At 39.3% G+C, this 17,604-nt stretch overlaps 1 protein-coding gene across 1 annotated transcript in view; it reads left to right on the top strand.

The window, feature by feature from the left end:
- The window catches only part of csmd2 (CUB and Sushi multiple domains 2), a 245,291-nt gene that overhangs the window by 194,899 nt on the left and 32,788 nt on the right, over positions 1–17,604 (top strand). Inside the window, exons 35-47 of the mRNA XM_072447628.1 lie at positions 72–275; positions 1,723–1,847; positions 3,286–3,382; positions 4,132–4,236; positions 4,390–4,508; positions 5,235–5,304; positions 6,266–6,382; positions 6,471–6,680; positions 7,713–7,901; positions 9,516–9,693; positions 13,048–13,193; positions 13,284–13,364; positions 13,478–13,591. Of these exons, the coding sequence (XP_072303729.1) occupies positions 72–275; positions 1,723–1,847; positions 3,286–3,382; positions 4,132–4,236; positions 4,390–4,508; positions 5,235–5,304; positions 6,266–6,382; positions 6,471–6,680; positions 7,713–7,901; positions 9,516–9,693; positions 13,048–13,193; positions 13,284–13,364; positions 13,478–13,591 (1,755 nt within the window). The remainder of the gene's footprint in view (positions 1–71; positions 276–1,722; positions 1,848–3,285; positions 3,383–4,131; positions 4,237–4,389; positions 4,509–5,234; positions 5,305–6,265; positions 6,383–6,470; positions 6,681–7,712; positions 7,902–9,515; positions 9,694–13,047; positions 13,194–13,283; positions 13,365–13,477; positions 13,592–17,604) is intronic.

Below are 17,604 nucleotides of genomic sequence, written 5' to 3'. Positions count from 1 at the left end.
AGTATGAAAAAACCTTAACCTTGCCTACTGTATACACTTAAATATGTTCTTTTTTATCTGTTTCTCTACAGCCGTCCCACGGACTAGTGCCACCCAGTGCAGCTCTGTCCCTGAGCCCCGTAATGGTCGTCGAATGGGGAACAACTTTGCTGTGGGCGCAGTCATTCGCTTTGAGTGTAGTCCAGGTTATGTGCTTGAGGGATCTGGGGCCATTGAATGTTTGACTGTCCCCAATGCTTTGGCTCAGTGGAACAGTTCTACACCAAACTGTATAGGTAAGACGGTTGCCTTAAATAAGCAACATTGAAACTCTTTGTTATTGAAAATGTAAATTTTTATTGAAGAAAAAAAATCTACTTATCTTACTATTCTTTCAGTTAAAGCTGGGTGAAAAAATTAATTTAATAACACTGATTCTGATATTCAAATCTGCCTAAGCTCTCACAAGGATTCACCAACAGCTTTAAAATAGCTTTCAGGTGGAGGAGCCAATCAACCATACTATAGTGATTCACATGCTTTCTTACTAGTTTACATTGATCAAATGTTTTAATATATAGATGTGGGCAGGGCACATTGGGCAGATTTCCACCCAAAGTGCTGTTTTTATAATATTCTTTACACTTAAAGGTGCCATAACATGCTTTTTTCCACGTTTCGTAGTCTATCCTAAGTGTATAATTGATAATAATAAGGGTTGTGCAACACCCTTAACATAATAGTTAAGAAATATCACCCAGACCTTGGACCTCCTCACCAACCCGGAAATGCAAACGGCTTGGTTTGATATTTGCCCCCACCCTTGCGAAGAGCGATCTGGCTCGCCCAACCCGTGACGTAGTCTCAGAGCGCGTGCTTGCCCTTATGATGCGGTCTTGCAGCCACCGCCCGTCAGTTTGGAGATTCGCGGAAAGGAGATAGTCTGTAATATAGCTAAAAACTGCGGGAATCAATCAAAAAATACTCTGGGTACATATATGAAGCACAAATAGCAATGTAAGAAGGTTAAAAGCTCTGAAAAGTCGATTTTGCATGTTATGGGACCTTTAATGAAGCAAAGTGTTGGGGCGGCAGTAGATCCAATCGTTGGCGGTACGAATCCCACTCTCGACATAAACATCCTTGGTAGCGTAATCAGATAAACTGACCCACAGGGAGGTGGTGCCACCACAGGTTGGGCAAGACATTTAGCCTGCCTCGCCCCAGTGCCTGCGTACACTGGTTTGTGAATGTGTGTGGGAATGGGTGAGTGGTTGATGTAAAGTGCTTTGAAGGCAGAAAAGCGCTGTATAAATGTTCCATTTTCCATTTACTGAAGGGTCAAACGCACATATGCTTTTCAGAGTTTGACTCACAGCTGCTGCTTATAGTGTATTCTGTCAGAAGATGTGAAATGCACAGAGCAGTGGTAAGTGTGATGAAACTGCTATCTGTCTTCATATAGAGTGTGTGGCAGCTCATCCAGGTCAAGTCTCTGATATGAAAACATGATTTATTTCTGTTGCATTATTTCATGTATAACACCTGCTGCCTGAATTGCTGGGGTTGGATGTGTTGTGAGTACTTGCAAAAAAAATTAGCATCCCTGATACCAGATGGAGTCAATAGAGCATTGAGCAGTCTAATGAATGACTGGGACTTCTTGAATAGTGGGCGGAGCGTGATGCTGCCTCTGGCATACTGCGACTGACACAACTAATTTCCTGCTTATTTTCTTGACAGTTCCTTGTGGTGGCAACCTGACGTCTCGAACTGGAACAATCTTATCTCCCGGCTTTCCAGAGCCTTATCTCAACAGCCTCAATTGCGTTTGGAAAATCACTGTTCCAGAGGGATCAGGAATTCAGGTATAAATTGTTGTAACTAATTATATTTCGCTTCATTAACCAAATCATTCACAACTGCACTTGTGTTATTGTCTTTTTACATACATCATTGTCTTATAATATACAATACAATACTAAATGATGGGCCAAGGGAAACGACAATCTCAGAGACATTCCACCTCAAATCAAAATCAAATTATATATAATTATATTTATATTCTGCCCTCTGACACAGGTTATTTACTATGATCTAGGAATCTAATATAATCTACAATGACCAACTGTACTAGCATCAGGTTAAAATGGCCCATCTTTTTATGTTACTATGTACTTTGAACAAAATGAATAAACCATTACACATGGTACATTTTACATTTTAATTTAATTTGTAATCATTTTACATCTTTTCATCTGATTATTAACATGCAGTTTACGTATTTTCACTCTTGGATGCGTTTGTGATTGAACTCCACCAGGAATCTGTTGGCAGAGCCTCTGGGGCCGACTGATATAAAGTTTTTAGGCTTATGCCTCAGACTTTGTAATGACCTTAGAGCGCTCCCTCAGCTATTAGTTCCTCCACCCTGGCAGACAGACTGTGCTTGTAGGTCAAATATATAATGTTGGTCTCTGCTCTAGACATCTGGAAAGAAAACATTCAAACATATCTTTGCATAGCCCTTTAAATTGTCAGTACTAATAAACTGGTAAATGGTACATGATGTGCAACCACTACAAAAAATAAACTACTGTGGATACTCTGCCCCAAGTGCCATTTCAGTTTGTATTTTCTTTATGCTATTCCTACCACCACTAATGTGACAAAATAGCCAATTACATATAAGTTGCTTTCATACTTCCGAAGTACTGCACCCTCTTGGCCCAGTCTCAGCCCACATCGTGTTCGCCCCTCTCCTAACTGTTCCAGTTTTACCACCTAGCAGACACACATTAAAATGGAGTGTCACAATCCAGTAGAGAACTTAAAGGAGTGAGGTGCCTCGCTGGCACATTTGCTGTGGAAATTCTAATGAAAGATCAATCTGTGATCTGCTACGTCTCCCCAGGAAGCGCCACTGCCCCGACTGCCTTTAATTGGCTTGTATCCGATCTATAACTATCAGAGGCTGAGCTGAGTCCTGCGGTGGATCAAGAGTGAAGGACACTTACAGTGGCATGGAGGAAAAAGTGGATAAAAACAGTTTTTCGTGATAACTTAATATTGACACGGCGAGAATAAAGGTCTAAAGGACAGCTCTGTTGAAAGTATATGAATAGTTCGGTTCAAAGTTTTCTGAAAAATACATTTAATATTATGGAGCTTTATGTCTTATTTAACCAATTGGAAACATCTTTCTTTTATGAATCATGGTTTATGTATGTGTGCCTGCCTATCACTCTCAGACCAAATGTTAAATTAATTTTCTGCTGATGCCCCTCTCTCTCATCTCTATCGCAGATTCAGGTAATCAGTTTCGTCACAGAGCAGAACTGGGACTCGCTCGAGGTGTTTGATGGAGGAGACAACACAGACACCATGCTCGGCAGCTTTTCAGGTATTTCATTTGCACTGTTCTCTAAGTACTGTAGTAACTTTACATTTTAGACAACTTCAAAATCTAGTTTAAAGGTTGCATATAATTTATAGGCCGACACAGTTGGCATAAAATAAAGATGAAATTAGAATATGTATACTAAGAAATATTTAAATTTATACACATGTGGTTTGTATTTGTATTAATTTCCATTTCTCTTAAAGTAGGGCACTTACTCTTGAGAATACTGTGCACAAAGGCATTTCTTTTGGTGTTAATAAACAGAACATCAAGTGTCTTAGAATGATTCAGTATCTGTGGTTTTGTCTTCCTTTCAGATGTGATATTTCTATTCACTAAAGGACAAAAACAAAACCATAAATATTCTTCTCCAAAGTGTTGTTCTGCACCTAAGAAGTTTTATGTCTTAGTGAATGAGAATATGTTCTTTTAACTAGTCACTTGTTATCAATACCAATAGATTGGACTGTAGGGCTGTAAACGACCAAAGACATTCTTGGCTTGTATAAAAACAACTAAACATTGACAAGTGAAAAGGCAGATTAAAGTGTCCATTTACTCCCTAAACTCCATCTTACACACTCCATCTCTTCTCATTTCCGCTGTCGTTCATAATCCTAATGAAAGACTTAATCAATCAAACAACTAAAGGACTACTGCCCGACTAATAATAATAATTTAATTCACTGAACTATTCTTTACTAAGATGCATTAGGTTATTTACAAGCTCCTCCTCCTTTCCCCTACAGGCACCACTGTTCCAGCCCTACTCAACAGCACCTCCAATCAGCTCTACCTCCACTTCTTCTCTGACATCAGTGTATCTGCAGCTGGATTCAGACTGGAATACAAAAGTGAGTGTCTGCTCCAAGGACAGTTACGTGGCCAAGCAGTTTTTCTTTTCTCTTCACGGTGTCAAGTATTTTCTACTATTGTTCTGAAAATATTGTATTGAGCCAAGTAAACTTCTCTATCCCTGAATATTTGCCTATTTATCATTCTCGCAGCTGTCTCCCTGACCAACTGTCCAGAGCCCGTGGTTCCTATGAATGGCATCAAGGTCGGCGAGCGCCTTCAGATGAATAATGTGGTGTCTTTTCAGTGCGAGCCTGGATACACTCTGCAGGTAAGATCCCCCTGGTGTACAGCGTTTTTGGCATCATTAGCATTCAGTCTTGCAAGAGAATAATAGAGACATTGTACTCTCTGGTATTATACTAGTTTTAGTTTATGGGTAAATACTCAATCAAATTTTGTAAGAAAGATAGAAAGAATGAAATAGAAAGAGTATAAGTGCATGAATCGTGCTCTTAAAAAAATTATGTTTCTACTGATATTTGAATTATGTTGCCTGACAGTGCACAATGTAAGTTATTTGGTAGTGGGTCTGACATCTGCTTGTTTCCATGTTTACACTTTGCCTAGAATGTTCCGCAGCATGGCATTGAACATATTCATCTCCACTGAGACAAGCAGGACAGCTCAGTTCAGGTTAGATGTGCAGAGAGGCGACCATGCTCACTGTGTTTTTGAGCTAATAACACCCATATTGCACCTTTGAAGTAGTTTATACAATGTAAAGCAACCAATCTCAATCCAAACCAACATTTTCAAAAGTATGTTGTACGACAATGGATTTAAACAAATAGCAGCAGTGGAAACATTTTTCATTCCTTCTCTCTATAATTACCTTTATATGCTTGTGGTTTTTCTGTTGTCCTCTGTCACCTCAGATGGATTTAGTAATTTGGTTGACACATGGAGTTATGTGGAGACAGACAGCAGGCTTAGCACAAAGACTGAGGACAACAATTGATTCAGTGCCTCATTTGCACCGCTTTGTGTTTTGCAGGGGAATTCACATATCACTTGTATGCCTGGGACTGTTCGAAGATGGAACTACCCCCCTCCTCTTTGCATAGGTAAAACTTGTATATTTTTTTCTTGGCCATTTGTTCTCTGCTTAGTACAGTGAAATCCAATTAAAGCTTTAGTTTCAAACTACAATGCAAATTATTTACCCTGATCTTCCTAAATTGCACTACTAGATCACAGTTCACTACAATTAAGCTTTGAAATTTCAGGGAACGCAGTAAACCAGGGCTTTTCAATTGTATTTACCATGAGGCCAGATTTTTCTGAGGGCTTTTGTCTGGGGGCTGGACTATTACTGCATGACAATTTTACTATGTTTATCCAATATCCACAAACAACTTGCAATGGTACTATTTAACAGAAATCTATTGTTTAATTGAATGAAATAAAACCATGTTGTTCAAAATCCCGGACTAAGCAAAGTATAAACCTGTGTCAATCAATAACCAGACATGAACTAGAGCAGCAGATCACATCGACATTGACATCAGATTCGATTGATGTTAAAGGCATTGTGTAGGCTAGGGTAATACCAAAGCGAATGTAGCGCCTGAAGGACAAACTCGGCCCACCAAGGAATATGGTCAGGCCCATGGCCTATTTTACCATGATGGACTAGACTATCTTGCTTAGTGGGCTGTATTTGGCCCGAGGGCCGCCAATTGAAAAGCCCTGCAGTATACAATAAGATCAGTATGATTCAGTGTTTGCCAAAAATGGCTGTTCTTTTTATCTTTGAGGAGACCAGAACAAGAAGGCGTAGTGCATGGGGTGGAGTTATTAAGTGAAAACTGCACTTATTATTAATTTCAGCACATAGTAAGATAAACTTGTGTCCATAATTGTGATGACCATCATTGGCCCATTATCTTTCAGTAATTTTAATTCTGCAACCATTATTAGCAAATGCTAGTTTTAGATGTTACTTTCCAATCTTTTCATGGATGCAATGTTTTTGTGTTTGCGGGTGTCTGGTTGCAAATTAAATGCTTGTCAATCCTCTCAAAGCTCAGTGTGGTGGAATCCGTGAGGAGATGGAAGGGATGATTCTTAGTCCCGGTTTCCATGGCAACTACCCCAGCAATAGTGACTGCACATGGAGGATCTACTTACCTGTTGGTTTTGGTATGCATTAATATGAAAAAAAACAAACTCTTCCCAATATAATTTAAATTTTACCATCAAAAAACCCCTCTGTCTTTCATTGTTTTAGGTGCACACATTCAATTTCTAAACTTCTCAACTGAAGCCAACCACGACTTCCTGGAGATTCGCAACGGGCCACTGGATACGAGCGCTGTGATTGGCCGATACAGCGGGTCAGACGTTCCCTCTTCTCTCCTCACCACCTCACACGAGACCACGGTGTATTTCCACAGTGACCACTCGCAGAACAAGCCTGGGTTTCGTTTTGAATACCAAGGTAGGTAACCCAACCCCCTATAAAGTGACTTAGTGAGATGAATTCTTGTAAAGCTATAAAATTACTATAAAGTTAAATGAAATGTGTCAAACTAATCAGCACGGGAAGCCAATAAATCCCACGCGTCTATAAATTCCCCATGTAAAACTGCAGATCACTTAACTTATTTCTTCACTTCTGGGCGAGTGAAAGGCTTCAGTGCTTTGTATGAAGTAGTGTCAAATAAATTACTCCTGTATATAAATCCAATAGGCAAGTTTATTTTCCAATTCCGCAACTGTGATGGCTAAATGTACGGTGCTCACTTTACATAATAAGTGGGCTGTGGGCATTGCATTTACTTGCTGGTTGAAGCCATGTTTTCCACGTCGCGGTTCTATACATAGCAATGAGCGGGTGGATACTGTAATAATGTATAGATTTAAAGCAGTTCAATTGTTTCCAAATAAGTCCTTAAAATGTCTTCAAGGAGTATTTTAATAAAAGAATATATAGTAAAAACATGCATTCTTATGAGGGGATCTCTTCATATATCTGAACTGTAACTTTGCCAAGGCGCTGTAGAGACAGTTTAATGCCATACTGTGGAACATTCAACTTCAACTGTGAACTTATAACTGTGATTACAAGAAGTAAAAAAAAAAACGATTTTCATTTAATTGACTAGTATGTGCACTTTAAAACATGATAATGATTTGCAGAAAGGTTGAACATAATTTCAATGTCAAACTTATTTAAAACTATAATATAGTTTTAATGGTGTCATTGTAGTTTAGCTCTGGGTAGAATAATACTAAAAAGCTGGTTATGTAACAACTGGGTCACTGTTAAATGGTAATGGATAAAATTGGATTCCACAATCAGACCATTGAGCAGCACTCGTCCCACTCCACCCACGCTTTGGTTAGCATGAAATTGTTTTACAAAATGATTTTCAAGTGGACAGAATGCATGAGTCATGAAAATGTGATGTTGTAACTGTTATTTGTCTTTGTCTATTTGTATTTTTTCACACTTTTTCCCCACATTTAGCCTACGAGCTTCAAGAATGCCCTGACCCTGAGCCTTTCCGCTACGGTGCTGTGGTTGGAGCCGGGTTCAATGTAGGCCAGTCCATTTCCTTCGAGTGCCTGCCTGGATATCAGCTCGTGGGGCACTCCATCCTCACCTGCGAGCACGGCACCACTCGAAACTGGGACCACCCCTTCCCCCGATGTGAAGGTAAAACATACTTGACAGTATTTGTGGACACAGCAAGTAATTAATGAAAAAAAAAACATTAACTCAGAACCAATACAAGAAATGCTGAATTGAAAAAAAACATAAAGGTTTAATCGTCTTCCTTGACCTTTGACCCGTATTGTTAATTGATTGTTTAATAGAGAGGCAGATTTACGCAGGGAGAGCACAGCCTTGACACTGGGACAATAAACACAACGCAGAGATAAATTGGATTCGGCACAAGCCATTTTTAATCAGCTATACCCTTTATAACTAATGGCTAAAATGGTTAAAATAGAGATGCTTCAATAGTTTTTACAATCCATCCTCCACCTCTTTTTCTCCACACTCAACCAAAGCTAAACTCTAAGCTTTTGTTTACAGGAATAGCATGCGTTTTCTACTTCAATATGCCGCTTGCTGACACAGTACACATCTGTAATTGATTGGTTTCCAAATCCTCCGTTATGCTAGCGAGATTATGACACCATTTTGTGTCTGGGAAATAACATTACTGTTATCTGAAGTGCTACTGTTCAGCATGATGAAATAATATGTATTTTATGTATGGAGGAGGGGTCAATAAAAGTAAAACAACAAATCACTGAAAGAATTTGTTGTTAAGACCATTAATGTTCAATGTTTTGGTCACCACTCACGGGAATAGATCATTAAAAACCTTCACTTTTGACCAGGCCAGTTGTGACCTCTATGTTAAACAGCAATCGGCAACATGCCTTTTTTCTGCCCAAGCCCGCTAAGCAAACGCATTCACACACACCTACACTTGTGGTGACATGTTTGTCAACGGCAGCAGCCAGAGGTGCAACTCCATAGAGTGTCCTGGGTTTAATCAATCACACTGATCAATAGCTTATTTAACAGGTGATGCAGCATTAGAGCCCGCTCCAGTGCGATACTAAAGCAGTCAGCACAAGCTCACCGCTAACTTAAGAAAGACATAGGAATAAAACAGGCACGTCTTTTGCTTTGGGAATAATTCCATAGCCCGGTATCCAAGGGTGTGCCGCTAAGCTCAACTCCCTTTTGGGGTTATACTTGAAACGCCTGCACTTTGGTGATTATCACGCCTTGCTGATTCTCCATGCTCCACAACAGAGAATATGAGGCATCTCTCAGGGTACCAGCTGCAATGTTAGACTCTCTAAATGTTGAGTTGGTTTGAATCTTTTAAGCTTCCAAATATTACACAGCAGTCGGATATACCCCTGTAACCCAGAATTCAGAAATGTGTACTCTCTTCAATCTATTTTTAACCTCATGATGTTTGGTGTGTTCGTTTCCTGCATGCTGTACAGTTTAGAGCACTGGCCAAGTCATACCCTCTTGCATCATCTTCTCCCACTGTATTTTCACCCCCCAATAGGAATGGGCTGGGGCCTTATCGTAGGAAAACACTCACTCCAAGTCCCTACTTGCTAACAGGCTTTACAGGCTAATCTTTAGTGCAGACAAGTGCTTGGATACCAGACACAGAGCAAGGATGAGTGGATGAGAGATACAAGGAAAGGGAGAACGGGATTAGAAAATATTTAGATCTAATATGCTATTAATATTTCTTTAACTAATTGTTGCATTTACTTGCTTCTTCAGTGCCTTGTGGTGGGAACATTACCTCGGACAATGGGACCATCTTCTCCCCTAATTACCCCGAAGAGTACCCCAACTCGGCTGACTGCTCCTGGCTCATCACAGTGGCCCTGGGCTTTGGCATCAAAGTCAACTTCACACTTCTCCAGGTCCATGGGCCACATGATTTCATCACTCTCTGGTGAGCAGATCATTCATGTTTTAAAGAACTATATTTTTTTATTCCAATTCATTACTACCGGTATACTCTTTGACTGCTTGATATTTTAACTGCTTTTCTTCTGAGACAGATATTGCTTAAGATTTATATGCTTATTCATCCATCATGTTTTGGTATTTGGACCTTCGCCTTTGTCAGGTCCTTGCTGCTTGCTGCTTTTAAAAAAGGAAAGAAGAAAATTTCCAAATATTGTTACACTTGTTTTCTTACCCTGAATGTGCATGACCTTGTGCCATTCAAGCTTTGCCGTCATTTATTCATACTGAGAGTGGACAATATTGATTAAAAAAGACATAATGCATTTTCAATAACAATATTCATATGATATTTTAACAATAGTCTTGGATCGTTCAAGCCAAGCACAAAATGTGAACAACTAAAGGGCAAAAATATCACTATAGATTACAGTACACGTCTCTTTTTAAGGCAATTTAAATTTGTGTTAGTTATAGACAATAGCCGTCCTTGATACCATCTCCGAAACAATAATTGTGACAAAAATGTACTATTTTTAGATATTCATTCACTGTATTTATTTATGTTTTCTTATGGATTTATCTTTTTTTGACAATGTGACTGAATTAAGTCAAGTTCAATTTGACTTACAGAAGGGTAATCAATATAAGTAGCTAATACATGTGGGCTAGAACATTACATCTGGCAATATGGCCACAGGGTTTAGAGATCTGTATCATTTCTTGTCTAAGAATTTCTCTCTGTAGAACTCTTTCAGAGCTCATAATGCATTGTTTAAGTGAATTCATAACGTCACAACACATTGAGTCCTGCATTGGCCCTCTTCTTTGCCCTTTTGATCCGACAGGAATGAGAGGATTTGTCCGGGTTAAACATGAGCTGTGTTTACATGTACTATTTGCACAGGGATATTTGTTTTCATACTTCAGGTCTTCTTCTTGCAACTGTGCATTTCAAGAGAACAAAGCCTCCATAATACATACGGAGATCCGGCATGTGTAACCAAAGCCAGGATTTCACATGCATGATGGCGGCCAGTCCTAGTTGATCCCTTCATCTTGAGACCGGCTTTAAAGGTCCGAGTTCTCAGTGAGACAGGATATGTAACTGCCCACCAAACTGGCAACCTGATAATCATATGAAAGTCCATTCAGAGCTGTGTAATGTCTAGGTATTTTTAGGCCTGAAGCAAATTAATCCATTAATCACAACTAATAATTAGCTTAGATAATTGTTGATCAACAGATGCCATGTGCATAGAGAAGGGCTTTTTGGCGCTTTTGATGAAAAACCTATTTTGTCGGTAAATATACTTCAAGTGTCCACAAGCAGCATCACATTAACTTTATCTAGGTCAAATTTAGAATAATACTGTAAAATTCACAGGTATTTGTCGTCTAACTAATCAACTAATGGAGAGAATAATTGCTGGACTTATCGATTATGAAAGCCCTAGTTATTTGCATTTAGGAACAATATAAATGCAGTAACTATAGATTATTTACCGTTAATACAGATGTGAAAGGCACTTGAAAAGACATAGTTTCAAGATTCAATCAATCTCAACTTAATGAGCACATTTTTTTCATCAACATTCAGCAAGTTCTTTCAGACGTTGTTTGTCCTCCCCATCTTGTGTCCCAGTTCAAAGTCACCACCGCTGCACATCTCTCCACTGAACTACCCAGCCAAGGAAACAGGCCCCGTAATGGTGGCTTGGCCAGAGAGCTGTCAGGCAGCACTCCCCAGCCAGCCGTTTCCAGAGCTGCTTGTAATCTCCTATGCCCAGTCTGACAGCCAAAGACAGATGGTTTTTAAGCTGAATAGTTGTGCCACAATCCTGGGAGCCGGCTTAATCGGCCATGCCCACACCGGGGAACTGCCAAGACGGAGGCCGCTGCTTCCAGAAGGTCTCCTCCCATTGGACGGCACTCAGCAGGAACAACGCTAACCTGGTCCTGTCATTTACGCGTTATTGCACCATGGTCTTCTCTTGATTTTAGTTGGATAAGATTTTAGCTTTTGCAATCTCCAACAACTAAATATGGCTGTGAAAATGTTTATTGTGCTTTATTACAAAAAAAAACAATTGCTCCTCTACCACCTGCAATATTGTCCTTAGTTTATTATGATTTTTGTCTCTATGGACCATTACTGACCAAAGAAAACGTTTTGATTTATAATTTTTAGGGCTGGGAATGTTAATGCATTATTGTCGAGTTTATGCAATAATCGCAAATTCATAGTGTGTGTGTGTGTGTGTGTGTGTGTGTGTAACAAAGCCTTTCTTCTGTCTACCAGCCGGTGCATCCCTTTTATCATCATCTTGCTCCACTCAGCCCATGATACACAGAGAGGAGGCGGTTCCTCATGTCTTACTTGAGACGAGATCTTGGCTGCACAGAAAACATGATAGAGAAAGAGTCTAAGCTCTGAGTTGAATGAAATTATCCAGAAAGACCATGGTATCACAGAAAATGGCTCGTGATACTAAATAAATATCTAAATATACACATAGAGAATTTGTCTTCAGTCAGCAGCAAAATCTGAGATTTCTGCACATATCAACAACAGAAAACTGAGATGTTTACTTCTCACATGTAAGCAATGAGCTGGTCCAAACCAAGATAGCACCAGAACTGAACCAGGCCCGAACAAGGACTAAACTGAATAATGATGGTTTTGTATTACACTTGACAAGCTCAACCTCTCAAAACGGCACTCATTTTCCATTCACTCAACACACGTGTCATGGTAAGCAATGGCTGCCCTGGGGTAGACTGATGGAAGTGAGCCTGTTCCAACCTTGCGACCACCACCAATTCCACATTTACACAATTTACTTTAAAGCAGCCCTCCTTGTGTCTCTCTGATATGCTAGTACTTTGAGGAGCTCAGGGTCCGGCCTCTTGCTGGTGCCGGAGTAAACATGTGGAGCCTGCGTTTCAGTTCCATGCAACTAGGATCTCTGGAACCCTGAGGTCGTGAGACAGGCCCGTGCACTGGGAGTGCTTAAGCCTAGGCTAAAGACAGTTCTGTTTAGCCCATGCCAGGAAAGACATTTGTATCTGTATTTTTTGAATCAATTTTGACGTGATTATTTATTTTTGTGTTGTAAGATGTGATTTGATTTGTATGGGAAGCACTTTGAGTTACCTTCTTCATATACATGCTTTCTTGCTACACACACTGCAAGAAAACAAACTGATGCCAGTTACATAATCACCTTTGGTATAGCTATATGTTTTAGCTTGAGGGGTCTACATGGATCATCAGCTGTCTAAATATTGGGACGTAAATTGAATTGGGTTATTTTCCTTCTTTGGTGTTTTTCTTTAGGGATGGTCCACAGGAAACGGTTAGAAAACTTGGCATTTTCACTGATGGTGAACCCAATGAACCACCCAGCAGCACATCCAATCAGGTCTTAATACGATTTCGCAGCAACACCGAAAAAGGCGGCCTATTCCGTATTAGCTATCAAGGTATGTAAATTATGTTGCTTGTTTGTGCCTTCTACTGCATAGCTATTAAAACGACCTGCTCACCTGATGTGTTTTGATGTTTTTCTTTAGCATATAGACTGCAGTTCTGCCTTCCTCCCCCCATCATTTCAAATGCAGAAATTCTAATGGCGAGCAAAGAGTTCAAAATTGGTATGTGGAATTGATTTATTTAGGACACTTACAATTCTAAATTATAGTCTTTCACTCAATGCCGCAGTAGCTCCTAAAAAAACAAATTAATGTATTTTGGAATTCATTTTCAGGTGATATAGTGCGTTATAGATGTCTCCCGGGTTACCAGTTGAGTGGAAACAGCATCATGACCTGCAGACTGGGAACACACTTGGAGTTTGAGGGGCCGCCACCTTCATGTGATGGTGAGTTCAGACTAAGAGTTATAGTATTAAATTCCTGTGTGATCAAATGTTATGTAGACAATAATCAATCAATATACCGGTATTCATGTTTAAGAAATGTGTTATAATTGTAAAAGTTGGCCCTTGCATATCATCCATGAAAGGCACATTAGTTTGGGAAGTTTTTCAGAATTCTTCTAGTTTTAAGGTCAAATGTTCTGGGTCACAGCAAACTATCTCACTACTAACATCCCAGTACTGATGTTATGAAGAGTAATATCAGAATTTCAACACAATTTCAAAGGGCTTTAAAAAAGTACTTTGCGAAGCAGTTTACACTAGGGCAAAGGGTCATTTTTATCTCATAAGATAAAAATTTAATGTGTGGCTTTTCCCATGAGCCTGCTGCTGCCTGTGGAAAAGCGCAGCACCACATTGCATTTGGGTTGCATTTCATATTTGTGTGAATACTTTGCTCTCCGGGGGCTGACTTCTGCTTCTCATGATATTCTGTTCTCGAGGGTTTTCCACACCCCCATATAAATGTATGATTGGCTTTTACTTTATGCAGGGAATTGGAGGCATAAATGGTCTTAATTTAATTTAATTTACATTGTATGTGCTTATGTAAGGATTCAAACAAGCAGCCCAGGGGTTGATACACAAAATACTTTAAGTGCCTATGACAGGTTAGACCACTAGTTAAATTTTGCTTTATTTGGTGAGATAATACGTGTTGTAAATATAAATTATAGTATTACAACACCAGGACACAGTTTAGAAGAATAGGTGGAAAATATGTTGAAAATAAAAGAAACGTAGCGCAGAGTAAAAAATTTGACATAATACTATGGACAAACACATTTCAACATATTGTTTCAATGTTTCTTAAACTGCATCTTGATTGGTGTAAAGCTAAAATTTGCAATAGGTAAATATTTCTCCCACCAAATAAAGTCAAAACTAGAAAATCATGAAAAACAGTAATATACACTTTTACTGACTGCCGTTGCTGATCCATAGCTTCTTAATCCATTTGTTTGGATTTGAATCTAAAATATTTATCATACAAATACTCAATCTGTTAAGTGCACTCATTGGGTGCCCACTTTTTAAGCATGCAGATGGCACTTTAGTCTTTTTACTCTTCGACTTGGTCTCGCCCTGAAACACTGAGAGAATGCCAGATGAGGCGAAAGTACAATGTATTAGCGAGTCAGACAGTGGAGAGAGGGGGATAGTGAGGCAGGACAGGACACGCGCTGAGTTTGAGGGCAGTACACATGAGGTGCAGCTCATTGAGATGCAGGGGACATGCCGGCTGCAGCTGCACCTATCGCATCACCACTCGGAGCCCTGACAAGCACGGCCCTCCTGCGCCGGGACACCTCTCTCTGCCTCCAACACGCTCATTCATACGTTGAACCGGTTTCCGTACAATGCCAGTGCACACAGGATGGTAATGTTTCATGTGGGTTCCTCAGCAGAAGCTCTTGTCGTGCAGCACAGCTGGGTCTGCAGTGATGCCTGGCCCTCAGCTGTAGCCTGTCGTCTTCTGCATAATCTGAACTCTCCCTCCCTCCCCACTGCCTGCTTCTGACTCACTAAACTTATACTCTTGTACAAGACCATGCTGTTTTATAAGACAAGTTAATATGTTTGTGAATTTCAAAATGTAAAGGTATAACTGAGGCAAGACCCGACTTTTTTGGTCTGTTTGCTTTCTTAACATACGTGAGCTTTCAACAGGAAGCAACCACATTGTCCAATCTGCTCCTACTCACACCAAATTGTTCAATCTTTTTACTCAAATTTACTCAAATTTCACAAAAAGTTGATTCAAATACTAAAAAGGACATCTAAAATCCCCTCTGTAAATGTTAAGCAATACATTTAAATCTATTTATATGTATAATTTCTGCCATTTTTACAAAACGCCTAATTTATATGAAAACATTACTAGATAAAAGAACTTGAAACAACTAAATCAGGTAACGACAAAGCTATCCGACTGAAAAATGCTCTCCCGCGTGAAGGGCAAACACCTATCACACTGAGCCACACACAACCTTACCTGTTTTAGCTGCAGGAATACTGAATAGTCTCACTTCAGGGATCAATTCATTCCACAAATTAGCGCTCTATGTTATTAAAACACTGCCTTTATTTCTAACTAATGTCTAATCATCATTGTAAACGTGAAAAGAGCCTTAGCTACAAAGAATTGTCTCTAAAAGCTAGTTTTTAAGTCACTTGTTGAAGCTACTTTTGCTTTACTTCTCTGCATTATGCTCAATTACAGCACAACCTGCAAACATCCAAGATTCCCACACAGGTTTATTCAGCGTGGTCTGAGGCTGTTTTTGGATATAAATATAGTTGTGACACACTGTAATTTGAGCTTTTATTCGTCAATCGCGGCTTGGCTTGTTTGCCCTGACTGCCCGCCACTGCTTTATACACATTCAAACAAAAAGATATCGACTGTAATGTCTGAAGTTAGTACCAAAACCTCACCTACTATTTTATTTTTCTCAAGTTTTAAATCTCCTTTTCACATCACTGTTGTTATCCTTGCACCGCCGTACACTTCTATAATAAGCCTCATATTAATGCAGGGGCCCATCTTTTTAGTCAGCATGTTGTCACTCCTGAGCTTATACTAATTAAAGATGAGTGGGGCGGCTCAACAGCACGACACGACTCCAGGCTTGATATATTGTGGATTTATGCATATGTCCTACAAGTGGCTAAATGTTTGTACATGGACAAGTGGTTTGTACATCCAGGCTTGTCTGCACATCTTGTTCAATCATTGCATGACCTAACCAATTAATCCGCATATGCCATGGCCTGCTTTCTTCTTCTCATGAATTCTATTTGTCGAATCGAAAGTGCAATTTCAATAGAGCTCTTATCAGCAGCCATCACTCTGGGTATTGGAGAGGTCTTTTTTTAACCATATTTTTTGGCCTATTGCCTATCTGGTTACTGTCAAAATAGAGGTGCATATCAAAGTGGATTAGTTTAATAAGTCTGTAGAGAAGAGCTTTTTTCTGGCCCTTTCAAAAGACAAGCTGAAAGCACTTTTGAAGTCACTTTCATAGAACATCAATAATAAAGAAGCCTAAGATCACTGAATAAATGTTTCGTAGATATTTGTATGTGTTGCAATAAAGTATTTGAGTGGAGCAAAAATATATAACATATTGTTTAAACAGGAAGATTAATGCTTCAATTTTGCTTCTGACCCAATGCACTGTACATCGCCAACATTTCCTAACCCTGAAATATTACAAACTCGTTTTCTTCTTTATTATAGTTGTATGTTGCCTTTAAATTGTAATAGTATGTGTTTTTGCACCTGATTTTTTCTAGATTTAGATATTTGTCTTGTAGCCATTTCCCACTATTTGCTAAACCAAAGAATTAGCATTTAACTAAGAACTGCTCTGTTAAGCTATTTCAAAATTAAATTATTTAGGAAGGGGGCAAGGTAAAAATAAATGTGAAATAATTGGAAATGGCTGTTAAATAAAAGACGACAATGCACAAACCAGGACTAATAACATACTGCTGTGGCAAATGGCGCCGTGCTCTTTTCACTGTAATGAAGGACCTGCAAAGTATCAAGTTCAGCCTTACCCCGAGGTTGGACACACTTGATTGTGTCACCCAATATATTGCATAACGGTGGCATTTCAGCAGCTTTTTGATTAAATGCTTTGAATATCTATACAGCAGCGTGTAACAAGGTTCAATTATCCACAAAGCATTTTGGGGTTTAATATACTTTTCACTTTGTTCTACTCCAGAACATCTACTCTTTTATATTTATTTAATGGTAACATAAGGACTGAAAAGTGACATCTGGTGTATTTGTCAATATTGCTATTCAATTGCACAAGAAAGTGCCAACATACATAATGAAAGGCTTTCGGTGTTGAGTGACAGGTGAGACAAAATACATATGTGAAAGTCTGCACTCTCGTAGAACTGTTTATCATTATATGTACTGTGTTCTCACCTTCTGG

Source organism: Eucyclogobius newberryi, unplaced genomic scaffold (genome assembly GCF_026437365.1).
Source record: "Eucyclogobius newberryi isolate DKJ021-1_F unplaced genomic scaffold, fEucNew1.0.hap1 SCAF_16, whole genome shotgun sequence".
NCBI classification, from domain to species: Eukaryota; Metazoa; Chordata; class Actinopteri; order Gobiiformes; family Gobiidae; genus Eucyclogobius; species Eucyclogobius newberryi.
This window is presented reverse-complemented; position numbering and strand designations above follow the sequence as displayed.